Below are 18,048 nucleotides of genomic sequence, written 5' to 3'. Positions count from 1 at the left end.
CTACGTCTGCACTGGACTGTACAATAGTCCACATGGCTGTTGTGATGGCTATTGTGCTATGTCTCTTGACATGGCAATCAGTGCTGACTCCTGACGGCATCGTCTGGTCCTGTGCCTACTCCGTGCGTCTGCACTGGGCTTTATAGCAGCCCACGTGGCTGTTGTGCTGATAGCCGGCCAGCATGGCCATGGGTTGTGGATGCCAGTGACATCCCCTTCTACTGAAACTCCAACTAGGGTAGGGGAAAGGCCGCCTTGTACGCTGCAAGGAAGTCTCAATAATTTGTGAAAAAATCATCTTCCACCCATGGTGCCTCCTGGGAGCCCATGTGGTTGAACTTGACTGCATACAAGCGTTGTCAATTGCTTATCCCTCTTTTGAACCGATGAAGTAAAATCTGCTCAGGTTCAACGACCTCTGCCTCATTAACAATTTCGGGCTGCCCCACATCTGGTACTGTGTAAGTGCCGGACCCACATACGGTTTGAGCCATGACACATGAAATACTGGATGCATGGTTCATGTCCAAGGTAATTCGGTCCTTTAATGACTCCATGATCTGCTAATAAGTCTCTGTGATATAATCGGCTTCATATACCTTCTCGGACGTCCTAGTGAGAAGGGACTTGAATTTCTTGCCGAAAGCTGCTTCATAGGGAGTCTGACTCAAATTGGAAGAATGGGTGTCATTCAAGATCCCTTGAACTAGGGGTAAATACTACTCCCAGCGGAAAACTGTTGGAGAAACTAAGTTTGGTACCAAAGTTGTCAAACGGGGCTCTCCAAAAATGACTAGTGAATTTCCCTGTCGAATACAATGATAGGGGGCATACCACACATGGAATACCACCATCTGAGGAAAAGACGAGCTGTGTCATGTGTGTCGATGGAAAGATTGCATGGAATAAGCATGACAAATTTGTTAAATGGTCAAGCAGATGGTGATCCTGGTACCAATAGCTAGTGGAAGGTCCGTAACAAAATCCATGCTAATATGCTTAAACGACTGATCCAGAATCTCAAAGGACTAGAGTAATCTAGGTTGCTTCCCGTGGGATACCTTCACTTGCTGGCACACTTGGCAATAAGATACGAACTTATGAACATCACTGCATAAATGTGGCCAAAAAAATTTATGCTCGATCTTCTTGAGAGTGCTTGCAACCCCTCTGTGTCCGTTGGTTGGAGAATCATGCATATCATAGAGGATGTAGCATGGTATGGGGGCAACACAAAAAGGCGTCCTTTAAAGAACAACGCCCGTCATATATAACAAAGTCACTTGGTCGTGTGTCCAGCCTAACTTTGTACCAAGGTGTCTCGAAATCTGGATCCGTATGGTACTAGTTGCGCATCTATGCTAGAGAGGACTCCTGTACTATGGAAATAGAGGTGACCATTCCTCGTCCGCTAAGAGCATCTGCCACAACATTCTTTGATCCTAGCTGATACTCGATCATGCCGCCAAACTGCCGAAAAGTTTGGCTCCAGCTGGTCTGGCAATCGGAGACACTGAGCGGCAAGCATGGTCTGAAGCCACCGCAAGGCCTGATGATTTGTGCGGACTGTGAAACCCTAACCATATAAAAATGTTTCCATGTCTTGAGGACATGGATGACTGCACATAACTCTTTGTCATACAAGGAGTATCTGGTCTCTGTTGAAATCAACTTGCGTCCCTCAAATGCGACTGGGTGACCATTATGCTCAAGAATTGCTCCAATGGCATAATCGTTGGCATCGGTCCGTACATCAAACGATTGATCCTATTGCGCCAATGCTAGGCATGGTGCTGTGGTGATTGCCTCCTTAAACAAATCAAAGGATAAAAGAGTTACTGGAGTAAAGGTGATATGCTGCTTCTTGGCTTTTACTCCCTGTAAAAGGTCAGTGATGAGAATTACAATTTTTGCCAAGTCCTTGATATGCTTCTTGTATGCCTCGCAAATGCCCATAAACATCGGAACCTCCTGATCTATGCTAGACACCTCCCACTCCACTATATCCTTCACCTAGGCTGGGGCTAGGCGAACATTTGTTGGAGTGATGATGTACCTCAAGTAATGTACTTCCTCCAAGAAGAAATTGCTTTTCGTGAAGGGCTGGGTGCCCTTGTGAGACCGAAAGGCATCACCTCGAACTCATACTAGGCTTTCTCCATGCGGAAGGTTGTCTTCTGGATATCTGTCTCATGAATCCACTCACTCTTCAGATCAATCTTTGAAAACATCTTGCCTCCGCTCAAGTGCTCAAAGATGTAGTCGATCCTTGGTATGGAGAACCTGCTCTTGACGGTCAGCTTGTTCAATGCGCGGTAATCCACACACATTTGAGTTGATTTGTCCTTCTTGACGAAAAAGATCAGAGCTCCATACGGTGAATTACTGGGGCGGATGAAGCCACTTCGTAGCAACTCCTCTAAGTACTACTCAAGCTCCTCCTCCATCGTCTTGCTGAAACGGTAAGGATGCTTGCTGGGGGCGATGATCCACGAACGAGCTGAATAGACGGTCCTTTGGCCGGCTCGGTGGTAAAGCTGGAGGAAGGCTCGATGTGAGAAAATTGTCCTGGTGCTGCTGAAGCAAAGCTTCCTGTACAGGGGTCCTAGCTAGAACTTATGTATTGGTTGAGTTGACATAGACTATGTATGCCTCACCTCCCTTGCGAATCTCGTGTGCCATTTGGATTGCGGAAATCAAAGGGCGAGGCAAAGTATTCTTGAGCCAAGAGATGAACTTACCCCCGTAATCTAGAATTTTGAGGGTTTTGATAGTTCGGATGAACTTGGAAGTGGTGCCGCCATCAGGCTCCCAAGATGATGCCCGCAACTTGAGTGGGTGCGGCCCTGAAACTATGGGTATCTACCTATCCTCCTATCTTCAGAGTGGCTGATGAGGCCACCTTCTTGATCCCCACATGTTGTCCTATGAATGCGGAAACCTGCTCGTTGAGTGGCCTTGATAGAAATAACGTCCATGGTATGTCCTGAATCTGCAAGAATGAGGACTTTCTAGCTGCCGATCTGACCATAGAACTAGAACTTAGTGGAAAACTGTTGAGAGTCCCCCTCCTACTGATCTTAGATCTCCTCTATAACCACTAAGTTAGTCTTGGCTGGAGTCAAAGCTGTGGAAGAACCACCTGACATGGCTCCATCTGCCTGAAGCCTCTTAAAATGCAAGCAATCCTTCTTCTTGTGCCCCTGTTGATCGCAAAAGAAGCAGCGGTTCTCTTTGGCATAGATAGCTCAGGTCGCTGAATCCAAGTGCCCTCCATGGCCATTGTTGTCTTTTGCCGTCCAGTTTTTCTTCTGCTGCCCCGTGCTAGATTTCTTCTCACCATCAAGAGCAGTGGAATCCGGGGGCTTCTTAATGTTGATGTGTTTGGGTCCTTGACCCTTGTTGCGCCTATGCCGCTACCACGATGCCGTCGTCCGCTTTAATTTCACCTTAGACCTGTCTAAGGTTCTGACTAAGGTAGGTCAGTTTGGCTCATTAGGTTTAGTTAATTGGTTGGTTAGGCTAGTAGTTAGGGTGTGGTTTAGGTCTAGTTAGGTCTAACTAGTTAGTGGGTTGGGTTAGTTTGGTTAGGTTTAGGTTTAGTTAGTTGGGCTAGGTTAGGTTAGTGCTAACTAGGGTTAAATGGTCAAGTTGGGTTACCGTAGGTCAATGTCCTCACTGTCTTTCCAGTCTTTAGGTTAGGAGTCGTAAGTGTCCTAGATGACTTAGGGGACCTCTCCCCCCCCACCCCACCCTAGAATTTTACAGTCTCTTTGAGGGACTTTCCATAGGCTCATTCGGGCCCCATTACGAAGCTTCTTTCACGACCTTTCTCCCGAGCCTCTCCATCGACCTTCTCGTGTTTCCCCACACTATCTCAGGTGCTCATTACAAAAGGGATTTGCTATTCATTTCTCCTCGCCTACATTCAGCTCCTCTCTCCAAGGCCAGTCACCATGCAACCGAAGCGTGTCCCTAGTGATATATTGCATGACAGTGATGAGGCTCCTCAGTATGAGCAAGTGCTTGCCACAGTGGCTACATTCACTGGTGGTACAAAGGTTCCTTCCACTCAGCCTCTCTCTCTTGCATCCCGGGAAGCGCAGGCAGCACAGACAGTTTCTGGATGCCCTCTCCTCTATGCTCCAGGGTGCTTTTCGCAAGATAGGACAGGAGTTCAGCCAGCAGCTTACCACAGCCATGGTTATGCAGGATAGCGCTCTTCCCCAAATGGGACAGCAGATTGGTCAGTAGATCACATCTGCCATTGCTATGCAGGATAAGGGTAAGCAGCCCGCACCCCAACAAGGGGACCACTCAGGCAGTCAGGATGTTTTGTCCGCTCCCTTAGATGATGCATTTTTTGTGCCACAAAGCACTTTCTTGCAAGATGTCAGGCCATCTTTTGGCTCACAACTTTCTGCATCTATGCAGGCTAATCCGTCTCTTTTGGGCCGACCTGTTGGTGTGCATTTGGTTAGTGCTCCTTTCACCATACCAGCGAATATGCCTAGAGTTGGCTTGGGTTATATGGCAGCCCACACCCCTGGGAGAGAGGTTAGTCCTCTCCCTTTGGTAGGCCATCATTCTGGAGCGATGCATTTGGCAGAGAGACCTAGCTAGGGGTTCATGCACCTATCGCTCTGCCAACGAGAACATATAGCCAGACGGAGCCAGTGCATCAGATGGCAGCAGCTACTATGTAGCAAGGGGTTAGTGGTGCGCAGCAAGCCACTTTTGATGACATGCTGGCAGATTCTTTCCATTCATAAAAGGCCCTACCTAAGGCCATCAAACTTGAGATGTCCTCCTCCGATTATGTGAACCTCAAGCATGATGATGCCCGCACTTCCGGAGGTTATACACACAAGAATTATGCAGCCAAGGATATCAAGGACAAACTCACAGTGCAAGGGGGACACTAGCACACCTAATGAGCTGGAGGAGTGGCTTACGAAGTTGGAAGATTATTTCCGCTACTACCCAAAGTAGGATGAGGATCGCATAATCTTTGCGAGTATGCACATGCAGGACTATGCACATACTTGGTGGCGTTATATGAGGGACTCGCCTCAGAGGCCAGCCACATGGAAAGAGTTCAAGGAGTTGATGATCACCACATTTGTATCCCCGCTCATACTGGAGCAATATCTGGCTGAATTCTATGCATTATCACAGACTAGTACTGTCCAAGAGTACTTGCAGCGTTTTTTGAGACTTTCCTTGTTTGTACATGACGTATCTGAGAGAGGGAAGTTGCTATGTTTCATCCAGGGATTGAGGCCTTCTCTCGCTGCAGATGTTAAGGCACATAACCCTCAAACAATTGAGCATGCAACCCAATTGGTAGAGGTATTTGCGCCCATATATGCCAGCAAGTATAAGATGACAACGGGCAGCGCATATGGGAATACAAATGAGGCTGAGAAGAAACCTAAGGTGATTGATTGGCATGAAAGAAAATCAGCAGCAACACCTTTTCTGAGGTTTCCCACCATCACAAGCAACAAGATGCCATATGCTAAGCCATACAGGGCATTTTATGCTAAGCCCGGAGCTAAGCCAAGTGTTGGAAATGAAAATTCATAATTTAAACAACACACCAGGGCTATTATGGACAGCAGAAAGTAGGCAAACTTATGCTTTAAGTATGGTGAGAAGTGGACTCTTGAGCATTGAGAAGTTTGCAAAATGCGTTAACATTGGTACTGCAAAACTCAGCATGATTATTGAGATATCAGATGATGAGGATTTAATCGATGCTTTAGAGACTTTGGATGCCACTCATGATGATTTAGAGGGTGCACACGTCATGGAAGAAGCTCCAGATGTTGGAGCCACGAAGGGGCTGATTTTCCCTTTGATCCTGGTGGTGCTAATGAACATAATATGCATGGTAAAGAATCCGATGACACTAAATCCACATGTACTACAACATGCGAGGCCGTTGGCCTAAAGTCTTTCATGTGGAGCATCAGGTTGCTATGCCTTCCCTTACGCGAGAGGATACAATTGGAAATGCTCCTATGGACGAGGAGGAGATCTATTGGGATGCGCAGCAAACAATTTATGCTATTTCTTTTCATGCCTTGATGGGTGCTAAAAGTGCTGAAACTATCATATCGAAAGGGTAAATTAATGGCAGGACTGTTCACATGCTTGTGGACAGCGGTAGCACTCATAGTTTCATCAATTCTAAGACCATACGAAGGTGGGCCTGATTGCTACTGAGATTGATCATGAGCTGAGAGTAGAGGTGGCAAATGGACAGTATTTGGTCGGTAAATTTTGTTGCCAAGATGCAAGGATCAAGCTCTTTGAGGATTATGAATTTGTTGGGGATCTCTTGGCACTAGATATGGGCCCAATAGATGTTGTCCTAGGGGCTGCAATTGGCTAAAATCTTTGGGTAAAATCAACACGGATTTAAATGCCCTATCACTCACTTTCCTTACACGAGAGGATACAATTGGAAATGCTCCTATGGACGAGGAGATCTATTGGGATGTGCAGCAAACAATTTATGCTCTCTCTTTTCATGCCTTGATGGGTGCTCAAAGTGCTGAAACTATCATATCGAAAGGGTAAATTAATGGCAGGACTATTCACATGCTTGTGGACAGCGGTAGCACTCATAGTTTCATCAATTCTAAGACCATACAGAAGGTGGGCCTGATTGCTACTGAGATTGATCATGAGCTGAGAGTAGAGGTGGCAAATGGACAGTATTTGGTCGGTAAATTTTGTTGCCAAGATGCAAGGATCAAGCTCTTTGAGGATTATGAATTTGTTGGGGATCTCTTGGCACTAGATATGAGCCCAATAGATGTTGTCCTAGGGGCTGCAATTGGCTAAAATCTTTGGGTAAAATCAACACGGATTTAAATGCCCTATCACTCAGCTTTGTCCACAAGGGTAGAACTGTAGCATTGCATGGCATTGCCACTCCTAAATTGCAGGTCATTTCAGCAAGGCAGTTGGCCAGAGAGCTCAGGAAGGAGCATGCCCTCTACGCATTGAATGTGTCAGTATCTCATGGGGGTAGCATTCCCTATGTTGAGGATTGTGATATGCAATAGTTGCTATCGAAGTTTGCTGATGTATTTGCTGATATGCCATCCCAATTGCCTCCAAAGAGGAATGTGGATCATACCATTGTTCTAGAGCCTGGCAGTAAGCCCATAAACAAAGCCCCATACCGTCTCTCTAAGGTTGAGCAGGAGGAAGTGGCAGTACAAGTGTGGGAATTGCTTGAGAAGAGCTTCATCTCTCATAGAACTTCTCCTTTTGCCTCTCCGGTGCTTCTACTGAAGAAGAAGGATGGATCGTACCGCATGTGCATTGATTACAGGGATCTAAATAAGGCCACTATCAAGAACATGTTTCCAATCCCCAGGATACATGACTCGTTGGATGAACTTAAGGGTGCTCAGTTTTTCACGAAGATAGATTTGAGGTCTAGTTACCATCAAATCAGAGTGAAAGAAGGAGATGAGCACAAGATGGCCTTCCGCACAGAACGGGCCTGGTATGAATTCAAGGTGATGCCTTTGGGATTGACTAATGCACCGGCCACTTTCCAGGCATTGATGAACAAGATATTGCAGCCACTTCTTTTCAGATGTGTGCTAGTTTTCTTTGATGATATCCTCATTTACAGAAAGGATAGACAAAAGCACATTAAGCATGTGAAGCAAGTCCTGGAAATTTTGACGATGCATCAGCTTTATGCAAAAGCCAGCAAATGCACTTTTATGGCAAAGGAGGTTGAGTACTTGGGACATATTGTGAGTAGATGTGGCATTCGGGTGGATCCTGCAAAGGTGAAATGCATCAAAGATTGGCCACAGCCACCAAATCCCACCCAGTTGAGATGATTTTTAGGTCTTGCTTTCTTCTACAAGCACTTTATTTGCAAATTTGCCAAGAGGGCAGCTCCTCTTACTGATCTCTTGAAGAAGGATGCTTTTCGGTGGTCAAAGGAAGCACAATGCAGCTTTGAAGACCTGAAATTTGCTCTCATGCACCTGTCTTGGTATGCCCTAATTTTTCACGTCCTTTCATTGTGGAGGCAGATGCCAATGGCAAAGGATTGGGAGATGTTCTAAGGCAGGAACACGGGGTAATAGCCTTTGAAAACTGGAAGTTTGATGCCAAAGAACTCAATTACCATGTTTATGATTAGGAGACGCTGGCTATCTTGCATGCTTTCAAGAAATGGCACCACTATCTGTACGAAAGTTAAATTAAGGTGAAAACAGATCATAAGACACTTAGATTCTTCCTCACCCAGCCAAATTTGTCATATAAGCAGAAGAGGTGGTTGGCTGTAGTCCAATCCTATGATTTTGACATTGAGTACAGAAAGGGGAAGGAAAATGTGGTTGCAGATGCCTTGTCCAAGATGTGGGCTTGCAATTTGTCTGCTATCTCTACCATATATCAGGAGTGGACATGGCACTCAGGAAGAGTATATGCAGAATTCTAAGGCAGCTCCCATACTTTCAAATTTGCAAAAGCCTTCTAGTCAAGGTCATCCGGATTTCAAATTGCATAATGGGCTGTTGTGGTGCCAAGATAGGATTTATTTAGTGCCAGACTCAAAGTACCGCTAGTTGGTTTTGCAAGAAATGCACTCCTCTCCCATAGCTGGACATGCGGGTATCACTAAAACTTATGAAAGAATCAAGCAAAGCTTTACTTGGGAAGGCACGTGGAGAGATGTGGTTAAATATGTGGCTGAATGCTTGCCTTGCCAACAAAATACAGTGGACAGCAAATTACCCATAGGTCTCATGCAGCCATTACCCATTCCAGAGGGCAAATAGATGCACATAGCAATGGATTTCATCATAAGATTGCCTTCTACAGAGAGGGGATGGGACAACATCTTTGTTGTGGTGGATAGAATGACAAAACAGGCCCATTTCATACCCACTAAGACCCGGTATTCAGCATCACAAGTTGCTTGGCAATTCATTGAGTATGTCTTTAAGCATCATGGTTTCCCTCAAGAAATTGTCAGTGACAGAAATGCAAAATTTATGGGTCACTTTTGGCAGGAGATATTTACAACAGTGGATACTTTACTCACACCTAGCACTGCTTGACCGATGGACAATCAGAAAGGGTGAACAAATGGGTGGAGGAATATTTGAGGCACTTTTGTCATGATACTCATGAAGTCTTGGGATAAATGGTTGGCAATTGCTGAATTTTGCTACAACAGTACCAAGCACCTCTCCATTGGCATGAGCCCGTTTGAGGCAATGTACGGATGCAAGGTCGGGATGCCTTCTTCAATTGCTAACATGGCTGTGAAAAATCAGCAAGCACAGAATGACTTGGAGAGGATGGATGCCCCTCTGCAGTTGGCAAAAAAGAATATGCAGGATGCCCAAGCCAAGCAGAAGAAATATGCCGATGAATGCAAGAGATATTTGTCTTTCAAAGAGGGAGATTATGTGCATTTGCGTCTCCATAAGAACCATTATGCCTCGCTGAAAGGTAATACCAACACAAAGCTTGCTCTTAGGTATTACGGTCCTTACAAGATCATCCGCAAGGTGGGAGAGGTAGCATATCAGTTGGAGCTACCAAGTATCTCCACGATCCATGATGGTTTCCATGTATCTTTGCTGAAACCACATGTTGGACAGCATGTCCATGTTCTTCTTGAGTTGCCACCTATGGATGAAGAGGGCCACATATGTCCCGCAGCGCATCGTGGGTTTCAGAGACCATGTACTCCGAAACAAGGCCTACATAGAGTATCTTATCAAGTAGCGGGGACTACCTGAGGATGAAAATTAATGGCATTGTCCAGGACGACCCCTATCTCCTAGTGGATTGATTAGTAGTTGTTTGCTGCACTTTTTGGACAACCATGCTGTGAATTTTTAAGGGCAAAATTCTATGGGAAGGGATGGCTATAATGAAGTTGAAAAGGGGCCAAGTTAGAGGTCCTTTTGAGGCCCTTTAGGTGGAAAATGTGGAGGGACTATATAAGTCCCCATCCACCCCCTACTATGTACTTTTTGATGTCACATCTAATCCTATCTACTCCCACCTCCTTCCTCCAACGTGCTAACTACACTCGTCTCTCCCTATCTCTCTTCCCCTCACTCCTTCTCTCCCTCTTCCTCTCCCTCTACCCCCTTTCCCTCATTTCTTTCTCTCTCCTCCTTCTCCCCTCTCCTCTTCCCCCTCTCCTGCTAGCCTTCACCAATTCAGCCCCTATCCCCCTTCATTGCAAGCTCAAAGTTTTGAGCAAGCTCATATGCACACTCATAGTGCCGTGGCCGAAAACCACGGACATACCATTGGATGTCTGACCGCAGTCGATGAAGGAACTTACTCAGTTTCTGAGTTTCCTCCAGTTGCAACTATACAAATACCTGAGCGAATATATTGGCATAATGATTCACCATCTCCGTGTTCTCATGGCGTAGCCTCACCATCGCCAGCTACCCCCTCATATAAACAACAAACCTCAACATCAAAGAAGAAGACAACACCATCCAACAAGGAAGGTACATCACCAATGGGTTCCCACAAGACTACTCAAGGCCTAGGGATATTACCTTGGCAACTCTTATATATGGGTACCCAAGTCTCGCCAGAACAATCAACAGCCCATCCATGCTTGCCCTAAGCCTAAATGTACACCATCGCAAAAGCAAGAGTGAAGCCCCAACTCTATCAATACAAAAGCATCAACGAGTGTAGATGCACCAGTAGTAGTACTGGGGCGGCAGGAACCATGATCGAAAATCTTTCACGAATTCCGTCCACCTATAAAGAGGTGTCTCCTCATCTACATCATAGTGGTCCTTCTACCAGTTGAGCCACCTTGTGACAGCCTCGCCTATAAGGTGCATGGATGCGCCACTCATCGTCGTTCGTAGGCACCACTGAAAAATTACTTTTGAACTGATTGATCCACGAAGTCAATACTAAGGGTTTTTCCTTACCATCAAACCACGTAAAGTTGAGCTTCCCCAAAAAAGGCTTGACTGGCGGGGAGAGTCTCTCCTCCTCTTCCGATGGTTGGAGTAGAGAAATGAGGAGATGCCAATCCCGTTCTTCCCTCTTTTCGAGCAGTACATTCCCTGAGTACCCTGGCCTCTTGAGCCTCGCAGTCCCAGAGCTCCTTGGCTCTGAAGCCTCTCAATCGCATTCTTGTTTTGCCTCCCGAGCTGCCCTCTCACGCTCTTTGGCGGCTTGCTCATGTTCTTTCCACATTTCCTGAAGCTGGGTCATGCAGGTGAAGAGCGCCTCGGACTGCTATTTTTGCATCTGCATCATAGTCTGCAAGGCCGTCATGGAAGACATGGAAGTATCTGCAGGATTCTGTGGTGGTAGGGGTCGGATATCTGATCCCTCTTCCCTCTTGTCTTGGACTGCTCATTAGTGCTCATGGTGTCCTTCCCGGATCTCGTCTAGACCATAAACCAGTGGCACTGTCCCTAAACTGACCCTCCCTATCTCAGGAAAGAAAGCTGAAGCTCTGATAACAATGTAGATAGAGATAGACTGACTCACTCTCTCTCCTGCTCATTAAACTACAAGAAGGATGCACTCAATACACGAGATGCTATGGATGTGAGTGAGAGAATCAGAGGGAGAAAATATAGCAGGCCTCCGAAGAGGAATATATAGCTAAACGAATGAATGCCCAAAGGGCTGAATACAACTGTATTGTTGGTCTGCTGCTGTGGAATGTACTGCACTGATCCTGGCTTCAGGAGCTGCTGAACTATGCCTCTGAAAGACCCAAAGAGTGGATGAAGAATGAGGGCCAAGGGGCTGTCTTTTATAGGCCCACTTGGGCCCCTAGATCAACCGATTGGGAAGCCAACTGGCTGCTACTGCATCGACCTACACTGACCCCTGCCCTGGCTCTGCTAGCCCCAACCCTGTCTGCTGACGTGGCAGTCAGCACTGACTGCTTATATCAGTGCTGATGCCATCACTTGCTCCTGTAACTACGTCTGCACTGGGCTGTACAGCAGCCCATGTGGCTGCCTACATGGCTACTGTGCTGGCAGTCAGCCAGCATGGCCACGGGCTGTGGATGCCTGTAATAGTAGGAGGGGGTAGAATTGAGCAGTGAGATGAGGGGGGGGGAGGCAGGTGAGGGCAGTGGGGGGGTAGAAGCAGCGCAGGACAACGGGGGGGTGTGGGGGGGAGGGAAGCAAGGGGAGAGGGGACAAGGGAGCAGGGAATAGATGGGCAGGGAAGGGACAGCGGGCAGCAGGGGGGAGAGAGACAGGCAGCGAGGGAGGCTTCCGAGGCAGCAAGGGGGAGGCGACGGGGAGCTATTGCAGGGGAGACTTTTATATGGTTCTGAATAACCTACACCCCTTAAAATTATATATCTTGACATAATACAGCGCAGATTGATCAAAGTTGAGAATCATGGAAATTTCAGCTATTTTACCTTGTATGGTTCTGATTAAGCTGCACCCTCAAAATTATATATCTTGACATGACATGGTGCAGATTGCTTACAACTGTGAATGAGGGAAATTTAAGCTATTTTAGTATACAAAACGTGTCAAGTAGGTGTATTTTTCTTTCTGACAAGCGATATGTTCACAAGCTGATAGTTCCACATTCTCAGGTACAATATGGCTTTTATGACGTTTTATGCAGGCCACTTGTTGAAGCCTTCAAGTCAGGAAACAATGTTTTGGTACAAATAAAATTTCTCAAACATTACTTACATGACTTGTACATCTGTACCTTCATATGCTCTGTTTACATGTGAGCAGAGATTTCCACTAATTACCATTTTCTGTTGGTTTTTGAAATAGAGTGTTTACCAGGATTTTGTTAAAACTTTTGTTTATGGAAGTTTTGGTATCAAACCTCTTGAATATGACCGAGAACACATAAAAATTTCTTCTCAAGCTGGTCCTGACAGTGGTGAGCCATATCTCCCTGCTCTAGTATAGTCACACACTCATTTTCGATAGATCTTTTTGAGTCATGCAATACATTATGTTTGAAAGGAGTCTCTCTCTCTCTCTCTCTCTCTCTCTCTCTCTCAGACACCCAAACGTGATCTTTCAGGCACACGATTATGGACATATCAGTTTTGTACAGAATTTGGCTTCCTTCAGACTGCTCCTGCAAACAACAGTATTCGATTTGCTCAGTTGGACAGAGAGTAAATACTTAGACTCTCTAATCATGGTCTCCACACTACTACCTTTTGTTTTGTAGTGAGTAACAAAATGCATTTTTGCTTTGCAAACACTTGTAAGCTCTCTCTCTCTCTCTATTTGTAAGCTCTCTCTCTCTCTCTCTCTCTCTCTCTCTCTCTGTGCCCCCCCTGAATAGACTTCTTTTGAAAACGATTGTAGCTCTTCCCCCAAAAAGAGATTTCTATTAAGTATGAAAAACTAATACATGAGTGGAAAGACTCCAGGTATCAAGACACCATGTTCCTGGTCTACAAATCTGGAAATATCCAATATGTCTTCTCTAGCACCCCTAAGAAGAACCTGGCTATGGGCTGTTTGGTAAAGTGAGGATGCATCTCTGACCTACGAGTCTGAGAAGCCTAGATGTAGTAAAGTACCTTCTAGAAAGCCCCAACCTACTCTGTGATAGGATTTCTCAAATTCCAAAAGAAGTATAGCAAAGTCTTGATCTCTATCCTTGGCTCACTTTAAAGCCGCCCATAAAAATATTATAAAAAATGCCCCTGCCATTCGCATAGCTCCCATGTGTGTCATAAATCACTCTAGAAGCAAAGGCTAATTGCCTTGGCTAATATAATGACTTTCTTGAGTCGTATTGACCTGTTGCTCCCATATATGTTTACCGTGCTCCGCCTTTTCTTGTTGCAGCTCACGAATCTTTTTACCCAAGGCTGCCCGCTTCATTTGGAATTTCCCCACTTGAGCCTTCTTTTTCTCTCTCCTATGCTTACCTCTCAGATTCCATGATCCTATTATGTTTGAGATAGTTACGTCCCATGGAAGAGTACAATGCAGTGCCCAACTGTCTGAAACCCCATATAATGGAGGAATTTGAGGGAGACCATAGAGATTGAGGGAGGGTATTCAGCAAGGAAAATGGCTGAGAATGGGTGGGGATTCGAGGGGGGAAAAGGGCTGTACTGCAGATATTAGAGGGAGAGTTGAAGGGAGTACGAAAGGGGAACTGGGGGCTGTACGGGTAGCAGGATGGGGTGCAGTGAGGAGGGGTAAGGGAGGTGCATGAATCTGAGAGAAGGGGGAAGGGGGGAGGGAGAATATGAGTGAAGGGAGGAAAAGGGTGCACGAATTTTGGTGAAGGAAGGGGAGGGCTGCTCTGTACGGCCGGGAAGAGAAGAGGCAGGGGGCGAAGGGGGAGTGAGAGAGTGGAGTGGAGGGGGCTGGCCTATACTGCCACCAGGGGGGAGAATTTAAGAGAAGGGAGGGGGCTGGCTGGGAATGTATGGCCAGCCGTGGGGGGGGGAGGGGAGGGTGCTGGCTGGGGCTGTATGGCCAGTTTGAGAGGATTGTAAGGGAGGAAAGAGGGTTGGATGGCACAGGCAGGGGGAAGGTTTGAGAGGATTGCAAGGGGGAAAGGAGGGCTGGATGGCACAACCAGGGAGGGGTGGTTTTGAGCAGATGGTGCAGTCTGTATGCCACAGGCAGGGGGGCAGCTTTGAGAGGATTGCGAGGGGGGGAAGAGGGCACAGCCAGGTTGGGATGCTTTCGAGTGGGTGGCGAGGGGGATATTGTGCTCTACAGCACATGCTGGGAAGGAGGGAATTTTCGAGGTGCTAGAAGGGGCTGAGGGTCTGTATGGCAAAGCAAGGGGGGTTCTCTAGAGTTTTGCAGCAGACAGGGAGGAGACTTGTCTTTTAGAGCATTCTCATGATCGCACAGAGACTAACACAAAGCAAAAAATATGATTGCTCAGAGACACTCATATTTTATATTAAAAACTAGACTATCACGTGCGTTCAAGGATATATTAGAAATCCTTAGCACCCCAACAGTGGTATACTCTACTACAAAATCACAATGTACTAAAAAAAAATGATTACAATAGTCTAAGCAGATTCACCATGTGGCACTTGTTGAGAGGATATGTTTCTGTATTAATTACAATTTTTAATATTACAAAATTTTACCGGCCTCGGGCCCTACATAAAATTGGTCATTTGCATGCTGAGATGCAGCCTTGGGCCCTATGTATAAAATTTTGACCGTTTGCATCCCAAAAGAGGTCACCTCCAATTCAAAAGGAATATTGCCCTACCTTGCAAGCCTTTGAAGGAGGTTGGACATAAACAGGTCCACCAATGGCACTCCACTTCAAAGGGAATAAGTACTGCCCCACCATGCAAGCCTTTGAAGCAGATCGAACTTAAATAGAACAAGTATGTGATGAAATGGAAAGCAAGACACTAGACTGTGTTCCATAAGAGAGTTTGACTTTCTTTCCCCTGGAAAGAACTTCTATTGATTCTTGAAAAACCAACATGACAAATCAGTAATCCATAGGCGTTGATCATGGGAAAGAGAAACAATTGGTTGTCAGAGAAAAACCAGCCTATTTCTAGAGAGCCCAGCTCACTGCCTAGGGATCTATGGATTAGGGGCTAAGAACTAGGGTGGAGGTCTATTCATCCAACGAATACCTCTCGCAATTATGATATAAAAGATACCTACATGTCAAGCCTTGCAAAAATGCTCCCGCCTCTCAGCGGTCAAAGAGGGACTTGTTGGCCTCCTATCACAAGACCACAATGAATGACTCAGATGTTCCAGGCAGGATGATGGACATCGACTCCCAACACCATCCTTCGGCAAAAGCAAAGAGCGCATGCAGGAAGGAGGTGTCGTGTCATCTGCCTCTATCATGAGAACTCGCTGGCCCTGGATCTTGTAGGCTGGAGAGGCTCAGTCAATAAAAAAGGCATGGCCTCCCTCCGTCATCCATGCCACCATCCCCCCCACGTGAAATCTTCCACCACCATTGCTTAAGCGTGGAGGGGAGGGGGATGCATGTGACTGTCGGCTGCTCGACGAGTAGGGATGGGACATTTATATGCCTTGATTTTAACAAGCAATGCGAGTTGCCATTGCAACGATGAAGAAGCTCCTCTAGACCCAGAGCAAGCTCCTGAGTTGGATGGGAGAAACAAGAGCGGTTGACTAAGAGCTGGAGCAAATGGGTAATTCAATCGGCAGGAGCAAGGTTGTAGATAGTAGGTGCCTCAAGAAAGTCTCGCTCTAATATCGTATCTTGGAAATAGGCTACTAAAGACACTACTGAGATGAAGGATGTTGAGAGAATGCGGAGCCATTTTATTGATTTGAAATGAGCATTTAAGTGGCCTAAGTTACATAATCATGGATGAGAACATCTCCAGATCCACAAATCTCTCCATCATACCAACCAAACTCACAGCATACGACATCGCACAAACGCAAGCACACACTCAGATGCCTTAATCGCTTTTGTACTCGGATAAGGCTCTCGTACTCCAACAATAAGATGGACTGCTGGGGAAGGAACAACTTATCCAGAATATTGTGTCATGTATGTGTGTCATGTGTCACGTCTAGTAAAAGAGGCCTCTTCGTGAAATGTCTCACAAGTGAATACTCAATACCTCGTCAATCTCATCCTAGAACACAAACGTGTCTCATTCATCTATTATAATGCAAACTGCCCAAGGCTTGTCTGGTACTTCACAAAGGCGAAATCACATTGTAATGAATCACTCGCTTCCCTGACAAATAAATAAATCTGCATATTGAAGTGTTACCTTGACCGGACCAAGCTCTGCAATTATTCTCCACAGGGTCTATCAGAGAGGACAGACAACGGGAAGCTGCACACGCACGTTTAATGTCTTTGTGAGGTGGCACTGGGCTGGTGTATGAGGGGATATGTGTGTATTTGCCTGTGCAGTCAACGCATTCAGGACATTTGCATGTGAAATCCAAAGGTTTGTCTATTTTCAGGTACTACTTGGACCTGTGTGCCTTTATTTTTGGCAAAGGAACAAGCCCCAAAGCAGGCGTGACAAACCTTTACTACGGTGGGAGCCGAATTGCAGGTTGTTTGAATAGGTTTCTTCCCCCCGAGTTTTGCGTGATACTTCTGTTGCTTCCATTGAGATTGGTAATGTGTTAATCCAAGCGTTCAAGCTGACCAGGTTCCAGAATATTTTTCACTAATGGATCTAAAGATCCGTGGCGACACGCGTCCAAACAAGTCTCGTCTCCTGGCCGTAAGTCCAATGCTAGCTTCCTGATTCTAGTTCTATGTAATAAGCTGTAAATCGATTCAAGCACATGTGTACTAGAAATGATGTTGACTGCCTGGCTTTGCAGAGCCAGCCTTTGTGATCAAGTGCAAAAATTGCGCCCATTGCGTAGACCTCAGCGGATGCCCGCAGTTCCCATTCAACCCTCAAGGTAAAGTGTGGATTTGTAACAGCCGTCCCAATTATGAAGCTGGTGCACTGATGGGTACAGCTAGGAAGCCGGTAGGAATGCAGTTGCATGGAGCATAAGGTGTTACGAACCTCGATTTCGCTTAGAAACCGCTCTAGCAATGACATCAAAAATCTTGCACTTGTGGGCTGCAAGCGTTTCTAAGACAGAAATATGATGGAATGCAGGTGATGCGAGGTTATGCGAGCCGCGGGAGAGCATAGATGAAGCTCGGAAACTCATCACTGAGTACATCAAGCTCTGGCTTGGCCAAGATTGACAGTTTGCATTATAAAAGTTGGCTAATCTAGTTACTCCTTTGCTAATCTAGTTACTTCTCTCTCTCTCTCTCTCTCTCTCTCTCTCTCTCTCTAATCTAGTTACTCCTTTGCTAATCTAATTTACTCAGTTAAATATTTGTCTTTCAAATTGCACGAGATGGTCAAAGTAGCACTCTTTCAAGTATGACTAGATGAGTTTTAACCCTCAAGCCTTATGGGCAAAGAGGTTAGGCTGATTGCATATGTATTTTAGTAATGGTGGTCTATCATGCTATAATTTTGTGCCATACAAAAAAGTGTCTATCAATTTCTTT

The 18,048-nt window shown here is 45.9% G+C and overlaps 1 protein-coding gene across 4 annotated transcripts in view; it reads left to right on the top strand.

Annotated features, from left to right (window-relative positions):
• LOC147892191 (putative serine protease EDA2) overlaps positions 1–17,751 on the top strand; it is a 37,924-nt gene extending 20,173 nt beyond the window's left edge. For all 4 annotated transcript variants that reach the window (XM_087387911.1, XM_087387909.1, XM_087387908.1 and 1 more), the window contains 7 exons: positions 12,626–12,697; positions 12,819–12,930; positions 13,078–13,174; positions 16,980–17,074; positions 17,174–17,248; positions 17,352–17,435; positions 17,642–17,751. In XM_087387911.1, coding sequence (XP_087244037.1) covers positions 12,626–12,697; positions 12,819–12,930; positions 13,078–13,174; positions 16,980–17,074; positions 17,174–17,248; positions 17,352–17,435; positions 17,642–17,733 — 627 coding nt within the window. In that variant the 3' untranslated portion in view covers positions 17,734–17,751. The remainder of the gene's footprint in view (positions 1–12,625; positions 12,698–12,818; positions 12,931–13,077; positions 13,175–16,979; positions 17,075–17,173; positions 17,249–17,351; positions 17,436–17,641) is intronic.
• The last annotated feature ends 297 nt before the right edge of the window (positions 17,752–18,048 follow it).

This window comes from Dipteris shenzhenensis, chromosome 17 (assembly GCF_047967505.1).
Source record: "Dipteris shenzhenensis isolate YYH24624 ecotype China chromosome 17, Dip_SZ_1.0, whole genome shotgun sequence".
Lineage (NCBI taxonomy): Eukaryota > Viridiplantae > Streptophyta > Polypodiopsida > Gleicheniales > Dipteridaceae > Dipteris > Dipteris shenzhenensis.
Note: the sequence above shows the minus strand (reverse complement) of the source record. Positions and strands in the feature narration are given on the sequence as shown.